Source organism: Phaseolus vulgaris, chromosome 4 (genome assembly GCF_000499845.2).
Source record: "Phaseolus vulgaris cultivar G19833 chromosome 4, P. vulgaris v2.0, whole genome shotgun sequence".
In the NCBI taxonomy this organism is placed as follows: Eukaryota; Viridiplantae; Streptophyta; class Magnoliopsida; order Fabales; family Fabaceae; genus Phaseolus; species Phaseolus vulgaris.
Genome location: NC_023756.2, coordinates 5,764,853 through 5,785,120, shown reverse-complemented (window position 1 = coordinate 5,785,120; position 20,268 = coordinate 5,764,853). Strand labels below are relative to the sequence as shown.

General features: G+C 32.1%; 2 protein-coding genes across 2 annotated transcripts; both read left to right on the top strand.

Moving 5' to 3' along the window:
• Positions 1-4,848: 4,848 nt before the first annotated feature.
• Positions 4,849-7,985, top strand: LOC137836396 (probable polygalacturonase). Its single transcript, XM_068645122.1, has 6 exons — positions 4,849-4,918; positions 5,348-5,680; positions 6,488-6,608; positions 6,716-6,890; positions 6,998-7,068; positions 7,235-7,985. Exons 1-6 carry the CDS (start codon positions 4,874-4,876, stop codon positions 7,918-7,920), a joined length of 1,431 nt encoding a protein of 476 aa, XP_068501223.1. The 5' UTR covers positions 4,849-4,873; the 3' UTR covers positions 7,921-7,985.
• Positions 7,986-16,835: 8,850 nt separating this feature from the next.
• On the top strand, positions 16,836-19,419 carry LOC137837069 (probable polygalacturonase). Its single transcript, XM_068645925.1, has 6 exons — positions 16,836-16,897; positions 17,160-17,489; positions 17,856-17,976; positions 18,080-18,254; positions 18,357-18,427; positions 18,597-19,419. Exons 1-6 carry the CDS (start codon positions 16,853-16,855, stop codon positions 19,328-19,330), a joined length of 1,476 nt encoding a protein of 491 aa, XP_068502026.1. The 5' UTR covers positions 16,836-16,852; the 3' UTR covers positions 19,331-19,419.
• Positions 19,420-20,268: the final 849 nt, after the last annotated feature.

The following is a 20,268-nucleotide window of genomic DNA, read 5'->3' as shown; positions in this document are numbered from 1 at the left end:
GGTTCTATGTTTCAAGAACTCACCAAGACTTGCACCAAACACCAAACTCATATGGAGGAGCCATCTATTGTCAATTGAACCGAACAAATTGTGTAAAAATGCAATTGCACCGATTGAAACTCTTAAGAAAGCATAAGAACCGAACAAAATATGAATTGGAACTATAGAACCGAATCAAAACATAAACAAATGCAAACAGCCGAACATAAGTGCAAGAGAAGGAAGATGAACCGAACAAAGAAGCTAAGACATGTTTATGCTTTGTATGATAATGGAGATGAAAGGAAAGAAGAACTTATGGAGATGGATGCTTTGGTTTGATGATCACGCCACTTAGAGGATGGTGACTCCAAGATGAGTGTGCAAGCCGCCACTTGAGGTAACCTTAGAACTCTCAAGATAAGACTAAGTGAGGAAGGCACAAAGCTCTTCCATTCTCTCAAAAATTGAGTATAGTTTCTCTAATCAAAATTCATATCTGAAAAATACAAAGGCAGCACCTTAATTTATAGCCTAGAGGTGCTGAAATGCAAAGCTAATTAAATTCAAAATTTCCCCCAAATACAAATGAAAGTGGCGCCAACTATAGTCATGAGGAAGGTGTGACTTTCTCTCTTACTTTGGCACCTCCCTATTATGTCTACACCACTCTACTAAGCTCACACCCCCTAAGCTTCCTATTATTTTCCTAAACTAAAGACCTAAAGATGCTTTCACAAAAGAGGTATCTTATGTTTCTCTCTAAGCACCTTTCTAAACAATATTCTTTATTATTTAAAACTTGGCCTTGCCCTTCATGGGATGGACTTGGGCTCTTTGGGCTTTGGCCTTCTTGGGCTTGGGCGTGGGCTTTGGGCTTGGGCCTCATCTTTATTTTATGTCTTCTTTTAATTTTGAGAAGACTAGAAGGAAGAACTTTAGATGTGAAGGCGAATGACCTCTTCCTTCATCAATAAAAGCCTCCTTTACTTGATTCTCATCACACATTCTATATTCCAATTTGTCCTTAAACTTTACCTTTTTGAAAAATACACACCTAAACTTTTATTTATGTGATTAAGCTTATTAATTTTTTATAAGATATTTTTTCTATAATTTTCAACTTAAATATTTTCACTAAATATTAACATGGAAGTTGTTAATAAGTTTATTACATAAGTTACATAATTAATACGTTAATATTTATTCATTAAAGAATCATTCATTAATATATTATTAATTAAATAATTTATATAAATATTTATTAATTGAATAGTTAATAGATTAATAGTTATTAATTTAGTAACTATTAGATTATTATCCATTCATTAAATAATTAACATATTATTAATTAAATAATATATATTAGATATCTTTATTTAAATAAGTATCACATTGATAATTATTAATTAAAAAAGTAGATTATTATTTATTAATTAAGTAATAAATAGGTTAGAATTTATTAATTAAATAATTAATAGATTATTATTATAAAATCAATACATTATTATTTATTCGTTAAATAATTTATATATTAATATATTATTAATTAAATAATTTATATTAATATTTTTAACTAAATAATTGCAAGTACCTAGTTAATTGTTTAAAAGTAGAAGTGGTATAAACGATATAAAATATGAATATTTTATTATTTAAGTATAAAGTTTATAAATAAAAAAATATTAGTTATTCAAATTTCATTTTAGAAAAATCACGTCTATAAAAATTTTTAATGAAAAATAAAAGAAATCTCTTCAATCTAGTTTACACATACAACATTTAATCACTACACCAACAAAATTTTGTAATATATTATAATTATTATTATTTTTGTAATGATTATAATTATCATTAATATGTTTATTAATTATTATTATTATAAATATTATTATTATTATTATTAATAGTAATAATAATATTAACAATAACATGAATACCAATATTATCATTCGTATTATATATTACTACTAATGATAACATTTATAATATCATTAGTATTAATAATATTAATAACATTAATAATATTTTAATAATAATAATAATAATAATATTATTATTATTATTATTATATTGGTTTAATTACTTTTTTGTCCATATATTTATAGCCAATAGTCAATTTGGTATAGTGGTTTTTAAAAAATTCAATTTGGTCCCTAAGTTTTTTAAAATGTATTCAAAATGGTCCTTTCTGTTAAATATCACCAAACGACGTTAAGTGATGCTTATGTGGCAGACACGTGTAAGTTACGTGGATTAACATTACTTTGGTGAATACTGAATTAGGATTTAGGTTATTCAAATTGGGGATTTCGAATTTCTGATTTAGGGTTTCTGATACAAGGATTGCTCCCCTGGTTGGATTCTGTGGTGCGCTTCCCTGCTTCGATTCCATTCGGAGGTGTGCTCCCCTCATTCGATTCTGTGGTGCGATCGTGAGTTACGATGGTGAGTTGCCATGGTCGATTTGGAGGAGCGATTATGTGGTGCGGTCCAGAGGTGGTGAAGGGGCAGCGATTGCGATCCAGACCGTGGTGTCGTTTTGTGGTTGCTCCTTTTAGTAATTTTTGACTTAGTTTCAGAGTGGTTCTGTGTTTTTATTACTTTTAGATAACATATACAGAAATTCGAAATCCCCAATTTGAATAACCTAAACCCTAATTCAGTATTCACTAAAGTAATGTAAGCATCATCCACTTAACTTACACGTGTCTACCACATAAGCACCACTTAACGCCGTTTGGTTATATTTAACAGAAAAGACAATTTTGAATACATTTTAAAAAACTTATGGACCAAATTGAATTTTTTAAAAACCACTAGACCAAATTGACTATTGACTATAAATATAGGGACGAAAAAGGTAATTAAACCTATTATATTATTTGTATTACTTCAATCTGTTAATCTGTTAAAATTATGTACGGATTTTATTTACGATTCTTTTGTCAAATTACTTCATTGTTATATAAGAAAAAATTTATCGCAAAAATCTGTAGTTAACTCGATTTTACATACAAATAATGATATGTATTAACGTCCTATTTTATCCTATTTTGTGTATTTGTTAAGTAGATGATGTTGAGCAAAGCTATGCTGAGGAAATAGAAAAAGATTTTATGTGTATGCTTTGTATATTTTTTTTAATATATATATATATATATATAGTTTATTTTGAAAAATTTAATAAAAATAAAATATATACGTATGTATGCCATACTAAAAAATAATTAAATTAAAAATTATTTACATCTAAATTAGTTTTTCTTCACAAAAAATTATTTAAACTTAAAAAAAATCATTTTATATTTATATTCCAAACTTTCAAGTGATATCTTTTGTGCCTCCCATATCTTAATTTGAATTTTCTTCTATTCTTCTTTGTTTAAGTTTCATTTTTTAATTCTAAAAGAATTATTATGTTAATTGTTATTTTTTCATATGACAAACTATAATCATAGATTGTTTTGTTATGGTCTAATCCTATACATGATGAAGACTTTTAGTTCTTGTATACAAATTGGAATATTCCTAGAATATCCATTTTTTATTTTTATTTATTTTTTTTTGATAAAAAACTATAATCATAAAGGTGAAAAAAATAATTAATGTATTAAATACAATGTTTAATTTAAAACACTCATAGACTGAAATGAATGTCAAAAAAACATTAAGATTTTGATATTAACCAATAATTAATTGCTTTCAAATATTCCTTTTACAACAGATTTTTTTTCCAACTAAAACTTCCTTTAATATTAATATTTCAGGTGTTCAATTCTTGGTTTAATAATTTTTTTCTATATTAAATTTTATTTTTTACTATTTACATTTTAAAAATATTTATTTTCAGTTTTTTTTCAAAGTAACCTTTCCTTCTTAATTTAATATACTTATATTACTCTATTAATATTAAAAATATATGGTCAGTTCACATTTATTAATTAATTTGTTTCTTTTATTTTTTTCTATATTAATTTTTTAATCTCAATTTTGTCTATTTATATTTAAAAACATTTGTTTTCAGTTTTCTCTGATTGCGTTTTTCTTCTTAGATTTAAGATATTTATAATACTCTATTAATATTAAACCATATTCAGTCAATATATCAATTAATTTTTTATTTAATTATAATTATAGCTGTTATATTTTATTTCCATTCAAAGTAAACTTTCTATATAAAATTGAGTCGATAAGAATAGAATGAAAATATAAAATAGTTAATATGAATAATGAAAATTTTAAAACTGTACAACATTATTATTTTTTTCATCTTCGTTTATGAGATTTCATATTTATCTTGGTCTCAATACCTAAAGAGGTATTGAATTTTTATCATCTTCATCCCCATCGAATACGTATATATCTCTTACTATTTAAAATATTAACTAAATAAATTTAAAAAAATAAAAATTACAAAAAATAAAATATGATATTATTAAAGATTTAATAACAAAATGATGTACATTTCTTTTATGTAATATTAAATATAAAAAAATTATAATTACATAAACCTTAAATCAAAGTATAAATAACAAAACATAAAGTTGAAATAATTATAAAAAAGAGTAAAAATAATTAAGTGAATGTTCTATAAATAGGTTAGGAAATTAAGAAAAAAAAATCAATATAAATTTTAAAGACTACCTAACAAACTAAAGATGTTTTAATAATTTATTACTCCATTTTTATACTAAATTTAAAAATAAAACAAGTATTATCTATACAAATTTGTATCTATTCTACAAGAATTTCTTATCAAAATTATCCAATTTTGACAATATTTACAAAACGGATTCATTTGTCCTCATTATCATGAGTGAGTTTTGTATTTGATATTCCCTATATATATGCCTATATTTTAACTTTTGTAGAAGAAAAACTTGAATCTGCTATGTCCCATACCATGAAGCAGTGTCTACACCTTAGAAATGCTCATGTAATTCTTTTTCTCTTTACATTTTCTCACTCACAACACATATTTTGTCGTGAATAACCATCAAATTGAGTTTTTGGGATGCAATTATATATGCACTTCCATTTGGATTTTGATAATTTTCATAGCAAACTTTTGATTTTGTCGTGAATAACTGTCAAATTGAGTGTTTGGGATGCAATTATCCACTTCCACTTGGATTTTGATAGTTTTCATAGCAAACTTTTGATAGTTTTTATGTATTCTTCTTCATGCTTATTTTTAGGCAATCTGAGATCAAATTCACACTTAAAACCCTAATATCTGTTGATATATTTTTCAGACGTATTGTTCATACAGATAGATGCTTATGAAGACAAAAAAGATGTCTTTTGAAGTGATTATTTTTTTCATATGGGTCTGAGGCTGATGAGTTTGGTGTTGTATGTGTAGGTACTTGGTGTGATCTCTTTGATTATAATATTGGGATCACTAAATGTGAAGGTAGCAGAGTCTAGGGTTTATAGTTCATTGGCCAACATTGAATATCCTGCAATCAATTGCAGAAAGCACAGTGCAAGTTTGACAGATTTTGGTGGAGTTGGTGATGGGAAAACATCCAACACAAAGGCCTTTCAATCTGCCATAACCAAACTCAGCCAACATGCTTCTGATGGAGGTGCAACCCTTATTGTGCCACCTGGGAAATGGCTAACAGGACCCTTCAATCTCACCAGCCATTTCACTCTTTTTCTTCAAAAGGGTGCTGTTATTCTTGCTTCTCAGGTACACCCTATACCCTCTATTTTCACCCTTCTTTTGCAATGAAATTTTCAGAGTCTATAGAAAAATCAAATACAATCCTATATTATAACAACAATACATACTAGACAATGAAGCATTCACTTAATTACACATTTTTTTTCAATATTTGTATATAATATTTGATCTTCTTAATTGTCTAAATCTCTTTTAATCACCTCTTATTTATTTATTTCAATACCATATATACTTCTCTAAATTATTTCATGTTATCTAATTCAAATTGTCATAGTTTTTGTTTTATTACTTAAATTATATACAATGTTTTATTACTTAAATTATATACAACATCTTTTGCTTGTGCTGTTTTGAATTTTGAATGTTCTTTTTATTTATGTTGTGATCTTTTTGTATAAGAGTTGAGACACTTCTCAACTCTCTGAAGTGTCTCGCTTAATTTAAATTTATTTTTTATTGACAAAAAAGATATACGAAATCTTTTATATTTGATAATAATAATAATTAAATTACATTCTTAAAATATATTTATATATTTTGAATTGATTATATGCAAAATAGTTGTCCAATTTTATGCATTCACTGTTACATAGACATTATGTAAATATGACTTTCCTCTATATATATTATTTTTATTTTTATACTGAATATTATTTTTCCTTTTATTTATTTTTTGTTAATTTCCTTTTCAATATAGATAAGGGTAATCCATAGTTCAACAAACAACACACATGATATCTACATTTTCTTATATTTTTGTTTTTGCTAAAGTATGATTAGCAAAATGTTCACTTACATTTATCACATTAACAGAATGAATTAGAATGGCCTCATCTTGCTATACTACCTTCTTATGGAAGAGGAAGAGATGCTCCTGGTGGAAGGTTTAGCAGTCTAATTTTTGGGACTAATCTCACTGATGTTGTAATTACTGGTAATTATTTAACACAAACAAACAGTATTCTATTATTAAAGATGGTTAAGTTATTTTTATAGTGGCTAAGTCATTTTGAATTGGATTTGCTTAAACTTGGTGATTAGGTCAAAATGGTACAATTGATGGACAAGGATCTTATTGGTGGGACAAGTTCCACAAGAAACAATTGACTCTCACTAGGCCCTACATGATTGAGATCATGTACTCAGATCAAATCCAAATATCAAATCTCACTTTGGTCAATTCCCCAACTTGGTTTGTCCATCCAATTTACAGCAGGTCTGATAAGATTTTCTTTTTCTCTAATCAAATTTCTTAAAACTGCATACTCTTTTTCCTTGATGTATAGTGTGCTTCATTATTCTGATCAACCTTTACATCTTCAGTAACATAATTGTAAGTGGCCTTACCATTCTTGCCCCAGTAGACTCTCCTAATACTGATGGTGTAAACCCAGGTAAAAAATTGTTTGTTTTCTGTTATATACTTATTTTCACTTACATATTTGACATTTATGCAGTAAAAAATAAGAGCATTCATATTGAGAAGTTTTTATTACTTGAATTGGCTAGATTATGTAACAACCATTGTCTAATTGTTCCAAACTTTTGTCTTCTCCATAGATTCATGTACAAACATTAGGATTGAAGACTGCTTCATTGTTTCTGGGGATGATTGCATTGCAGTAAAAAGTGGTTGGGATGAGTATGGAATTAAATTTGGAAGGCCAACCCAACACTTAGTGATTAGAAGGGTGACTTGCATCTCCCCAGACAGTGCCATGGTTGCATTAGGCAGTGAAATGTCTGGTGGAATTGAAGATGTTAGGGTTGATGATCTCACTGCTATCAACACTGAATCAGCTATTAGAATCAAAACAGCAGTTGGTAGAGGTGGATTTGTGAAGAACATATTTGTTAGAGGATTGAATCTGAACACCATGAAATATGTGTTTTGGATGACTGGCTCTTATGGAGAACACCCTGACCCTAACTTTGATCCCAAAGCACTTCCTACTATTACTGGAATAAATTATAAAGATATTGTTGCCAAGAACGTTACGTATTCTGCAAAACTTGAAGGAATCTCAAATGACCCTTTCACTGGAATCTGCATTTCTAATGTGTCAGTCCAAGTGAGTGCACAACAAAAGAAGCTTCAGTGGAATTGCACTAATGTTGCTGGAGTTACCAATAATGTCACTCCTACCCCTTGTGCATTGCTGCCACAAAAAGAGAAAACTGATTGTGCTTTTCCAACTGACAAACTACCCATTGAAAATGTTCAATTCAAGACATGTTCCTTATGAAACAGTCTTGTCGAGTGTATTTGAATCTTGGACTTATATATAGTAGAAATAAAGATCTTGTTTAAGGGACAGTATTCCTTTTAATGTAACACATACCATTAATATATCTTTAATAAAAAGTTTCTAGTGGTTTTTTTTATCAACAACGAATTAAATGGGTATCTCAACTCTTAAATAAAACTAAACAATTAAGATACAAACCAAAGGATAAACAGGCCAAGCCATCGTTGGTTCAAACATACACATACCGTTTGTATCTTCAACTAAGAGTTACTCCTACAAAAGATAAGAATCTGCACCATATGCAACCAAAGCAAACCCAGACAGCCACTGTACCAAACCCTCTGCTCCACAAAGATAGCTCAGTTAAAGCATGCAGCTGCAGCCTAAAAGCACCATTCTAGCATCACAGTCCACTATGGCTACGACAGGCATTCTCCTGATCAACGCGCAAATTCGTCCTTGCACACCATATCAGTACTAAACCAGCATTATTACCTCTAACAACAGACCATGGCTGCAGCAAAAACAAATAATTCCAGCACTTGACTAAGAATACAAAATTCTTGGTTGTGGGATATGACTCACTTTTGCCGTTTTCTTGACATAATGAATGAGCATATCCAAAGAAATCAAAAAGAGGTTATTACCGTTCACAATTAATTGTAATCAAAGACAGATTACTTAGAGTTCACAATTAATTGTTATCAAATGAAAGTTACTTACTATTCTCAAGTAATTGTTTTTTATTATTGTTGTCTTCTATAACCATTATTTATAGTGACTTTCTTCAAGCAATGTAACACAACAAAAACAACAACATACACTTGTTTCCTCTCTCCTTTCATATACTTTCTATCTCTTTGGGTGCACGTGTTTAATCCATATAGTTTAGTTTGTTTTGAGACTATTTATCTATTAACCTGAGAGGAATTCATTGTATTCTCAGTACTATTGTAGTGAAAGTTTTGACTTTCTCGCCGGTGATTTTTTACCTCTATTTAAAGGAATTTTTCACTTAAAATTTCTAATACCATTCTATTTTTTCTTATTAATTATTTTAATTTTTCATAATCTTTAGTTGAAATTATGCCCCAAAATTAAAATGTAACAACAACATAATACCAGCATTTCATTGGCTGGAGAGCCCTCCAAATCCTGCACTTTCTGCAAAAGCAAACCAAAACAAAACTCCTATAAAACACACGACTGCCTGTTGTGCCTAGGAATACAAGTCCAGAACATACATTTCCTTTGGTTTACAACAAAGCTTAGTTCCATATGATTGCATCCATAAAGTGCTAAAGATGCATAGAATCTGATATGGCACAACTATGTAGCATAAGAGTCACTACTTCCACAGCCCCGCACACAAGCTCTTTACCAGCACCACTACTCAGCTTTAGACTCATCACCTCCACTCAAACACCACCCAACTTACAGCTTCACACAAACTTCCCATTCTACATCCCTTTTGCCTTGCACCCCACTCTGGATATCCCTGTTAAATACCTTCAGGCACCTTATGGCATAGATGTCCACCCATCACTGTTGCCTCCACCTATTACATCTGATCTCCACCTCATACACCTTGACAGCCCCCGTGCCACACCCATCCCAACCCGTATACAAGAAAAATCACTTTTGAACTTAGAACAAATCACAAGCATTCTAAAACCCCTCCAACCAGTTTAAGCTTTACATAGTAATTCCCTTAAACCACAAAGAGAAGACCAAAAAAGTGAAGGAACACTTAAATCCAAACTCCACTTCATAAAAAGCTTCCCCGTACCTCCACCTGCACACTTATCCTACAAGAATTCAGCACATCCCTAAGATATCTTTCTAAACGAGATTAAAACCCCTTGAACTAGTATCCACTGTACCACACCACATTGAGAATTTTCATTCCAACACCATTGGGAGATGAATTTGAGTGTGGTGCAGACCTCAACAATCCAGCAGCTTATGCTCCCTGCAGTCTCAGCAGCTTGACAATGATATTGAGTGAAGCTTGAACTAGAAAGCTTTGTGTAATGTGCTTTCCTAGCCACAACTTCATGAGGATTTGGCACTGCAGTCCCATTCTCCGCCCTCACAAAACTGCACCCAAGGATGCACTCTTGAAAGAACCAACACCACCTATACCAGCACCTACATGGTTCTACTGTACTGTTCCCATGTTCACATCTTCAACTTGGTTGTCTTTCAATGCTTCACCCTTCACTTGCTCTTCTAGTGCACTGGAGTGGCAATTACTACCACCTAGAGAGGCGTTTACTGCTAACAAAATCCACCAAAGTCCATAATTGGCACAACATTTACAGCACCGCTAAGCCCTTAGATGTGCAAGGAGACTTGTTGATGCTCCTTCTTTGTAGCTCCATAACACAGACCATTCCATATTTCAACCCATTTCAAGGCAAGATTACCAAGTTGTTACCTTCTGCTGTTTCCTGCTTAAGACCAGAAAAAAGCCACTAGCAGGTTCACCTTGAGCAGCCGTAAGGTTTGCTTCAGAGTCCTCTCTCAATTGACTCCAGATAACATAATTGGCAAGAAAACCAATACTCCTACACCCTTTCTAATAAGACAAATATGCTCTACTAAGAATTCCTTCAGAGTTCCTGCCACACCAGCACACCAGACACGGAGAAAGAGAATTCATCTGCAGACCAAACCTCCCCTATACTTAGGTTCTCAAGAACATCCGAATCAGTATACTTCATTGATCCAACACCCCTGTCACCCTCTCTTGATAAAAGCAGTCCACCCCTCAACCTTTGCTGATAGCAGAGCACCCCTGTACTAATTCTTTGTACATACTACACCTTCCTTTGCTTCTATTAAGCCTTGCAACATCATAACGTCTCCCCCTACTGAAGCTTAATCCCAACTCAGAATTTGGTGCTCAGATTAAAGATTGAATGCAGTTGAGAGGATATAACACCCAATCAGAGAAAGAAAAATCAAAGCTTTTTATTTTTCTCCTCATCCAAGTCCATGCTTGTAGTTGTGCCAAACTAAAGATTTCCTCAGCATCCACCTTTCTTTCTTTAAAAACCACACCATTTCGATGATTCCAAATGCTCCATAAGACCGCAATCCACATCCCTTTCCAGACCCTATTCCTTTTCGCGTTGAACTGACACAAAGTAAAATGCAACAGGTGCTGTTTCAAGTCTTTATGGTATACTGTCTTCAGCCCTACCCAAGTAGAAATCATCGACCAAACCTTGAAGGCAATCATACATTCCCCAAAGAGATGAGTGACCGATTCCTCAGATTGGTTGCATAACGGGCATAAAAGGGAAGGTAAAATGATCCCTCTTCTATGGAGATTGACTCGTGTTGGCATTTTACCTTTCACTATCCTCCATGCCAACATTAAAGCATTGGGAGTAACCTTGATATCCCATAGTAACTCTGTTGCCTGACATCTTTCAGAGGATGCTAAAGAAACCAAGGCACAGTACGCTGATTTAACAGAAAACACACCTCCTTCTTCACCATTCCAAACAACCCTATCTTGACCTCCTTGCTGCAAAACTCCTTCAGACAGGTCTGTTTCCAGCTGTAGAAGTTGATCTTTTTCCCATTCAAAAAAAACTCTCCTCCACCTTAAATTCCATTTCCATGTGGAATCTTCCCACAACCCTACCTGGTGGATTCTTTTCTCTTTATCTTCTGATATGAGGTGTAGCCTATGATATTTCTGTTTCAGAGAAACTCCTCCTAACCAAGGATCATCCCAGAAACGAACATCTTTCCCATTCCCCACCTTCCAAGATACCTGTTTGTTGAACCAACTTCTGTTTGACCTTCTTCACATATAATACATAGATCACGCCACCACCATGATTGACACCTTCTCTGACCATACTCTATATATTTGGACACGACTACCTCTCTCCATTTACCTGCAGACTCCACTTTCCCTTTCCACATTCATTTCGCAATCAAGGCTTTGTTAAAGCTGCTAACATCCTTGATGCCCAAGCCTCCTTCCTTCTTCGATTTACAACAAGTTTCCCATTTTATCCAAGCAATTTTTCTTCCTTCACTCCCCCAACCCCAAAGAAACCTTCTTTGTAGACTAGTAATTTCTTTGCACACTGATACCGGGGCCCGAAAAATTGAGAAATAGTACAGGGGAATTGCAGTAAAAACTGCTTTAATCAAACAAACTCTTCCTGCTAAGGTAAGTTTTTTCCCTTTCCAAGTGGAAAGTTTCCTCTTAACTTTATCAATAACCTCCTTCCAAAACTCTACCTTCCTCAGATTTCCCCCAACTAGCACCCCTAGGTATTTGAATGGGATCGACATTTGAGCACAATTAAGCATCTTAGCATAAACCAGGATTTGCTGGGCTTGAACTCCAATTGCTCCTATCTTAGTCTTGTGGAAATTCACCCTTAATCCTGCTGCTAATTCAAAGCATCTGAGAATCGTCTTCACTGTGAACACATTTTGGATTGTGTCCTGACATACCACTAAGGTATCGTCTGCAAACTGTAGCAAAGAAACTTCTATCTGATTAACACCCACTGTTACTCCTTCCAACTTCTTTAGTCTCACAGCTTTTCTAACCAAACCTGCCAAACCCTCCACTACTACCAAGAAAAGAAAAGGGGCGATCGGATCCCCTTGTCTGAGTCCCCTAGATGGAGTAAATTCCCTAGATGGGCTACCATTGACCAAAAAAGACACCGAAGAAGATTCCAAGCACCCTTTAATCCAACTCACCCATTTCTCACCAAATCCAAGTCTGCTTAGCATATAGTACAGGAACTCCCAACGTACAGAATCGTAAGCCTTTTCATAGTCAACCTTTATAACAATTCCAGACTTCTTCCCCTTCCTAAGATCCTCCACCACTTCATTAGCTAGTACAATACTTTCTAACAAACCCCTATCCTTGAGAAAAGCAGATTGGGAGCTATCAATAATCCTATGAAGGACACTCTTCATTCTGTTAGCTAAAACTTTAGAGATAATCTTGTAAATTGCGCCAACAAGAGAGATAGGCCTGTATTCTTCCAAACTCATTGGGTCCTTAACCTTTGGCACTAGAATGATGAAAGAGCAATTACAACCCCTTGGGATATTCCCCGAATCCATAGATAACTCCTACTGCTCTTATAAATTCTTTTGACAGCAACATCCCGTTAGGATTTACAATGACAGTGCACCCACCTACTTCTCAGCACGATAGCAGTAAAGGGCTTACAAACCTTGCTTAATCCTCTTCCAGATAGTACAATGTTTCCCTTCACATACTCTCTTCCTCCCCTTCTATGCAGGTATCCAAACTTCTAAGCCTGTCGTACAGTTCTGCAGAATTGATAAGTTAGCATTTTATACATTGAATTGAACTGGGTTTAAGTGCCACTTCAGAGAGTAGTTAAAGGACCGGAGTCTATGTTTCATCCACAATCAAGTTTTGATTTGGGCCAAATGGAAGATTTCATCATCATCCACTACCACTGTTTGAAGATTATAAGATTCCTTTGCTCCCATATACACCTTACAACTGTCACGCACATACCTTTCCACACCATATCTTGTTTATGGTTGAAAAGGGAAGAGTAGAATTGCACTAAGTGACATTTCAATTCCCTATGGACAAAAAAACTATTATGACCCATCTAAAACATCGATTCCATACACGACTATACATTCCAAAAATAGGTGTTGTGTTGTTTCATTCACACTGCCGCACAACGCACATGAAGGGTAATTAATCACCATCCCTTTTCTCATTAAGTTTTTTTTATTTAGTAGTCTATCTAGAAGGACCCTCCATTGTTATCAACACAATAGGGAAAGCTTTTACCTGCCAATGTTGCTTAAATACACTATTTGGAGAGCCTCTGGCATAGTTAGAAAGACACTCATACGCTGCTTTCACCAAAAACACACCAGACATATTCCCTTCCTAAATCTGAGTATCCTTGACATCCCTACTCAATTTGATCCTGGCTATCATTCTTAGCAGCTCATATATTAGTTCGGAGTCCCACTTGAACCTGGGCCTTCTCCATCCCAACATCCAAGTCCATCCAATATCCTCCCCAATGCCTACCTCGGCCACCTTTAAACCCTTGTTCAGTGATAACGAAAACAACCTAGGATAAATATCTCGTAGTGGACTACTACCAGCCCATGCATCCTCCCAAAATCTCACCTTATCCCCACTTCCCACCTTCCATCCGATTGCACTATGAAACTAACTTACTTCTTCTCCCTCACCACAACTCTTACATAGATCTCTCCACCACCAAGAGAGGACTTCTTCTCATTGCTTTGATTTTGGTATAAGTCCATACCATACTTAGATAACATAACATCTTTCCACAATCCCTTTTCTTCACTCAAAAGCCTTCACTTTCATTTCGCTAGAATAGCACAATTGAAGTTCCTGACATCTTTAATTCCCAACCCTCCCTCCTCTAAAGATATCGACTTGTTCTCCCTTCCCCAACCCCACAAAAATCTTCTTTGAATATTGATAATTCTATCGCATACCGTTTTAGGTGCCATAAAGAAAGAGAGATAATATAACGAAAGAGATGTGAATACCAATTTAACTAAGCATATTCTGCCGGCCATAGACAATAGACTCCCCTTTCAAGCATTAAGTTTTGCGTTCAGCTTCTCTATAATCGGTATCCAACACATTTTCTTCCTGGGATTTCCTCCTACTTCCAGTCCCAAGTATTTAAAAGGTACCCTCATTAATGTACAATGTTGGCTCTTTGCATAAACATCAAAGGCCTTTTTTCCGACATTGATTCCTGCAAGCTTTGACTTATGGAAATTGATCTTTATCCTGAAGCCAATTCATAACACCTGAGTATTGATTTTATAGTGAAGACATTAGAGTATTCCTATGTATCTCACTCTAATCTTATTCATCTTCACGCAGTTGACTAAAGTTAAGGGGACATATGGCCTACCACACTACTTTCCATCCATGGAAGAACAAGATGCTTGGTCTCGACAATGGGACCTTTCTATTTCTCTTGTGAAGATCTCCTCACTAAATATGCAAAGGACTACTACCATTTACTTGCCCTCCGATCCTCGACCCCTTTCTTTATCCTCCATACCTCCTTACTCTTATACTTGAATGATCATAACCTTGCTGTTTTTTTGCCTCTAACAACCTCCCTCGTGTTCGTACTCAAGTCTTCTATATCTTGAAATGTTAACGAAAAGTTTCATGTTGCCAATATAGATATGGTCCAACTCCTTATCCAATCTATTCACATTATCTACCTCAAAAAACTTCACAAATCCAAATCTTCTTCCCCACCTGTTGAGTTTACGCGAAATGAACACCTCTTTCACCCTTACCTACCACTAAAAGATCTTGATCATATCATTCCCCATAACTTGCTAGAAAGTTTGAATTTTTTTTTATAAAATTGTATGAAAATTGTTGAGACTTACGTTCCTCGTTTCCTCGAGCGCTCTTCGAGGGCTCCTTCTTCATTCTTCATGAGTGGGGTTCCAACATCTTACATACATACATATATTTAAACAATAATTTTTTTTTATAAAAAGCTTTCATGTTATGCATAATAATTTTATTTGTTTTAATATTGTATGTCTTTATCTTGTTATATCCACACTCTTTTATTTTTTTCTATCACATCCACCATCTTTTATTTTTTTTTCCATGCAGACCAATAAGCATTAGTCATACCCACTTCATAAAAATAATATTATTTTTACGTCGATCAAACCTTCATCATAATATTATGAATTTACATTAAAATATATTTTATATCATCTTTTACGTCCGTCAAACCTATGTTCAAATTACTTTTTTTTTCATCTTATAAATTTAGTATCACATTTCGTGTTATTTTAATTCTTATAAATAAATTATTAATACTTTCTTATTTTTTAAAATTATTGGCTTAAGCTTTTTCTTTGCTTGGGAGACGCTATATTTTTTATTTATCTTCTTATCCAGTTTGCGTAGACTTGCCCACAAAAATAATGTTCAAATTCATGACCCACAGATACTCACGAGCACTAACTTAATATTCTTGTAATGTTTATATAATACATATGTTTATTCATGATATGAAATTAATTTTGAAATAAAAATTATGTGAAAAAAAATCACGTGTAATGATAAAAGAGGTCATTGTATAAGTATAGCGATATGAAAAAAAATTAAAGGAAAAAGATTAAAAAAAGCTTAACAATCCATTAAATGTTTAAGTCTCAATTCCTCGTAGACCAAAAAATAAGTCGTACCACTTTTATTCTTAATTCGAAGCAAAAAAATAATTTGTATAAAACTAAGATTTTGTCCAATAATTTTAATATGTTTCATTAAAATAAAAATATTAGATCTTATATCCTAAATCTAGACTCAGGATAATTCTCAAACAAAATTAAAGGTCAAACATTCAGAAGTTCATTAAAACCTAAACTGAAGGGATAAAACAGATCAAAATCATTGTAAATTAAATTATTTAATTAATCTAGTTAATGTTTGGAAAATATATTTTTCCTTTTTCTCTAAATTTTATTATTTTTTCTTTAATTAAGTTAAAATACTATTTAATTATCGTGATTGTAATAGTTTACTTTTCTTTTCTCTTAATTCACCATTTATCATTTTTGTTTTAATAGTTTAAAATAGAAACGAGTACCACGAAAATGAGTATTGAACAAGGACAAACCAAATATGTACGTAGTCATCTTAATTCTCATATCTAATTTTAAAAATTTGCTATTATCCATAAAATACTCATACTCATCCAAATGTGACGAGTCTCCATCAAAATCGAGATAAATATTAACAATATTTGTGGGGTGAATTCATTTATTATCCCTTTCTATCACTATATATGCCTATGTTTGTGTCTTTTGTACAAGAAAAGTGAAAAAAGTAAAACTTGAATGTTCCATGTCTCGTACCATGAAGCAGTGTCTACACCTTGGAAATACCAATGTAATTCTCTTTAGATTTTCTTACTCATTACACATATTTTGACATGAATAACCATCAAATTGAGTTTTTGGGAAGCAATTATGCAGTTCCATTTGGATTTTGATAATTTTCATAGCAAGTTTTTGGTTAGTAAACTGCTGGTATATTTTTCAGACGTATTGTTCATGTAGATGCTTTATGAAGACAACAAAACATGTCTTTGGAAACTGCTTATTTTTTTCATATGGGTCTGAGGCTGATGAGTTTGGTGCTGTATGTGTAGGTACTTGGTGTGATCTCTTTAATTATAACATTGGGATCACTAAATGTGAAAGTAGCAGAATGTAGGGCCATTGGATTGGGCAACAGTGAATATTCTGCAATCAATTGTCGAAAGCACAGTGCAACTTTGACAGATTTTGGTGGAGTTGGTGATGGGAAAACATCCAACACAAAGATCTTTGCAACTGCCATAGCCAACCTCACCCAACATGCTTCTGATGGAGGTGCAACTCTTATTGTGCCATCTGGGAAATGGCTAACTGGACCCTTTAATCTCACCAGCCATTTCACTCTTTTTCTTCAAAAGGATGCTGTTATTCTTGCTTCCCAGGTATACCCTAGACCCACTATTTTTTCCCTTCTTTTAGAGTCTATAGAAAAATCCAATATAATCCTATATTATAACCACAATATACATATTAGTGTTCTTGACCTTCATCTTACCAGAAACAAAACAATTTATGATAGACATAATACTACTTTTCCATCCAGTTTTCGCCTTATACTGCACTACTTCATAGACTTAAATAGTCATTATATAAGTATGATTTTCCTCTATGTTATTTTTATTCTGAATATTGTTTCCTTTTATTTCTTTATTCTTAATTTCCTGTTATATCTACATTTTCTTATCTGTTGTTTATGATAAAGTATAATTAGCAAAAAAAATGGTGACTTACATTTATCACATTAACAGGATGAAAAAGAATGGCCTAGTGTTGCTCTACTACCTTCTTATGGAAAAGGAAGAGATGCTCCTGATGGAAGGTTTAGCAGTCTAATTTTTGGTTATAATCTCACTGATGTTGTAATTACTGGTAATTATTTAACACAAACAGTGTTCTATTATTAAAGATTGTTAAGTTATTTTGTTAGTGACTAAGCCATTTTGAATTGGATTTTCTTAAACTTGGTGATTAGGTCAAAATGGTACACTTGATGGACAAGGATCTTACTGGTGGGTCAAGTTCAAAAAGAAGGAATTTACTCTCACTAGGCCCTACATGATTGAGATCATGTTCTCAGATCAAATCCAAATATCAAATATCACTTTGATCAATTCCCCAAGTTGGTTTGTCCATCCAATTTACAGCAGGTTTGATAAGATTTTCTTTTTTCTCTAATCAAATTTCTTAAAACTGCATACTCTTTTATGTATAGTGTGCTTCATTATTCTGATCAACCTTTACATCTTCAGTAACATAATTGTAAGTGGCCTTACCATTCTTGCCCCAATAGACTCTCCTAATACAGATGGCGTAAACCCAGGTAAAAAATTGTTTGTTTTCTGTTATATACTTATTTTCACTTGGATTTTTGAAATTTATGCAGTAAAAAATAAGGGCATTCATATGAATAAGTTTTTATTACTTGAATTGGCTAGGTTAGGTAACAAGAACCATTGTCTAATTATTCCAAACTTTTGTCTTCTCCATAGATTCATGTACAAACACTAGGATTGAAGACTGCTACATTGTTTCTGGTGATGATTGCATTTCACCAAAAAGTGGTTGGGATAATTATGGAGTTAAATTTGGAAAGCCAACAAAAAACATAATCATTAGAAGGATCACTTGTATATCCCCAGACAGTGCCATGGTTGCATTAGGCAGTGAAATGTCTGGTGGAATTGAAGATATTAGGGTTGAAGATCTCACTGCCATTGACACTCAATCAGCTGTTAGAATCAAAACAGCAGTTGGTAGAGGTGCATATGTGAAGAACATATATGTTAGAAATTTGAATCTGAACACCATGAAATATGTGTTTTGGATGACTGGCTCTTATGGATCACACCCTGACCCTGAATTTGATCCCAAAGCACTTCCTGTTATTTCTGGAATAAATTATAAAGATATTGTTGCCAAGAACGTTACATATGCTGCAAGACTTGAAGGAATCCCTAATGACCCTTTCACTGGAATCTGCATTTCTAATGTCACAATGGAACTGAGTAAAGAACAACACAAGCTTCAATGGAATTGCACTGATATTTCTGGAGTTTCCAATAATGTCACTCCTACCCCTTGTGAAGAGCTGCAACAAAAAGGTAAATCTGATTGTGTTTTTCCAACTGACAAACTACCCATTGAAGTCATGTTCCTTGTAGAACAGTCTTCACAAGTGTATTTGAATGTTGGACTTACCTATAGTAGAAATAATAGAAAATAATGTGCTAGAAGGGAAAAGGTTTAGTTCATTAAAAGAAATATTAAGTAAAAATTAATTTTTAGACCAAAATAATTAATTACTAATTAACTAAATTAGAAATTATTTTATAAATTAAAATTATTATTGATATTTAAAGTAATTTTTATTATTAATAGAAATTTATAAAGTAATTTCTGAATTGGTATCTAACCATTATTGACCAAAATTCTAGTTACTAACTACTTTATATTCTAAACTAGTTTTTTAAAAGACTAATTTAGAATCTAAAATATTAGTAGTTAAAATCTTGGTAACCAATTTACATATCAATGTAGAAACTATTTTATAATTTTTTATTAATAATAAAAATCATTTTAAATATTAATAATTATTTAGTCTTTAAAATAATATCTAAGTGACTAATTATTTTTTGTCTTTAAATTTAATTGTTATTTAATATTTTTTTAAGTAGTTTTTATGAACTAAAGATCACTCTTTTTGTTTAAGGGACATTGTTCCTTTTTAATGTATATATTTAATACACATCCTTAATAAAAAGTTATTTAGTGGTGATATAGAGGAGAACAACATAACTCATATTTGTGAGTAAAAGTGGTTATAAATTAAAATACATAATTAAATTAAATGAATATATCCTTTTATTTAGTAAGACGAGATAGTGCATAATAAAATATATAAGTACTTGCATTTTGATCTTATTTAAATACTTAGTTATATATAAAATAAATCATTTTATTCTTTAAATATAAAATTATTTGTTTCAATATAAATATATATGTAACAATACTTTTAACATACATATGCTTTCAAATAATTATTTTCCTATTTTATTTTTTTCAAAAATTTTATATATTAGCAAATATATAATCATACTCACTTAATTGAAATCATACATAAGTAGTTATAAGAATTATTTATACTTATTCAACCCTAATACA

Excerpts from the sequence above, each read along its gene's own strand:
- LOC137836396 (XM_068645122.1), top strand. The coding sequence starts at position 4,874 with ATGTCCCATACCATGAAGCAGTGTCTACACCTTAGAAATGCTCAT. Across the intron at positions 5,681-6,487 it reads CTGTTATTCTTGCTTCTCAG|AATGAATTAGAATGGCCTCA; the intron begins GTACACCCTATA and ends TCACATTAACAG. Across the intron at positions 7,069-7,234 it reads TACTGATGGTGTAAACCCAG|ATTCATGTACAAACATTAGG; the intron begins GTAAAAAATTGT and ends TCTTCTCCATAG.
- LOC137837069 (XM_068645925.1), top strand. The coding sequence starts at position 16,853 with ATGTCTCGTACCATGAAGCAGTGTCTACACCTTGGAAATACCAAT. Across the intron at positions 16,898-17,159 it reads TACACCTTGGAAATACCAAT|GTACTTGGTGTGATCTCTTT; the intron begins GTAATTCTCTTT and ends CTGTATGTGTAG. Across the intron at positions 17,977-18,079 it reads CACTGATGTTGTAATTACTG|GTCAAAATGGTACACTTGAT; the intron begins GTAATTATTTAA and ends CTTGGTGATTAG.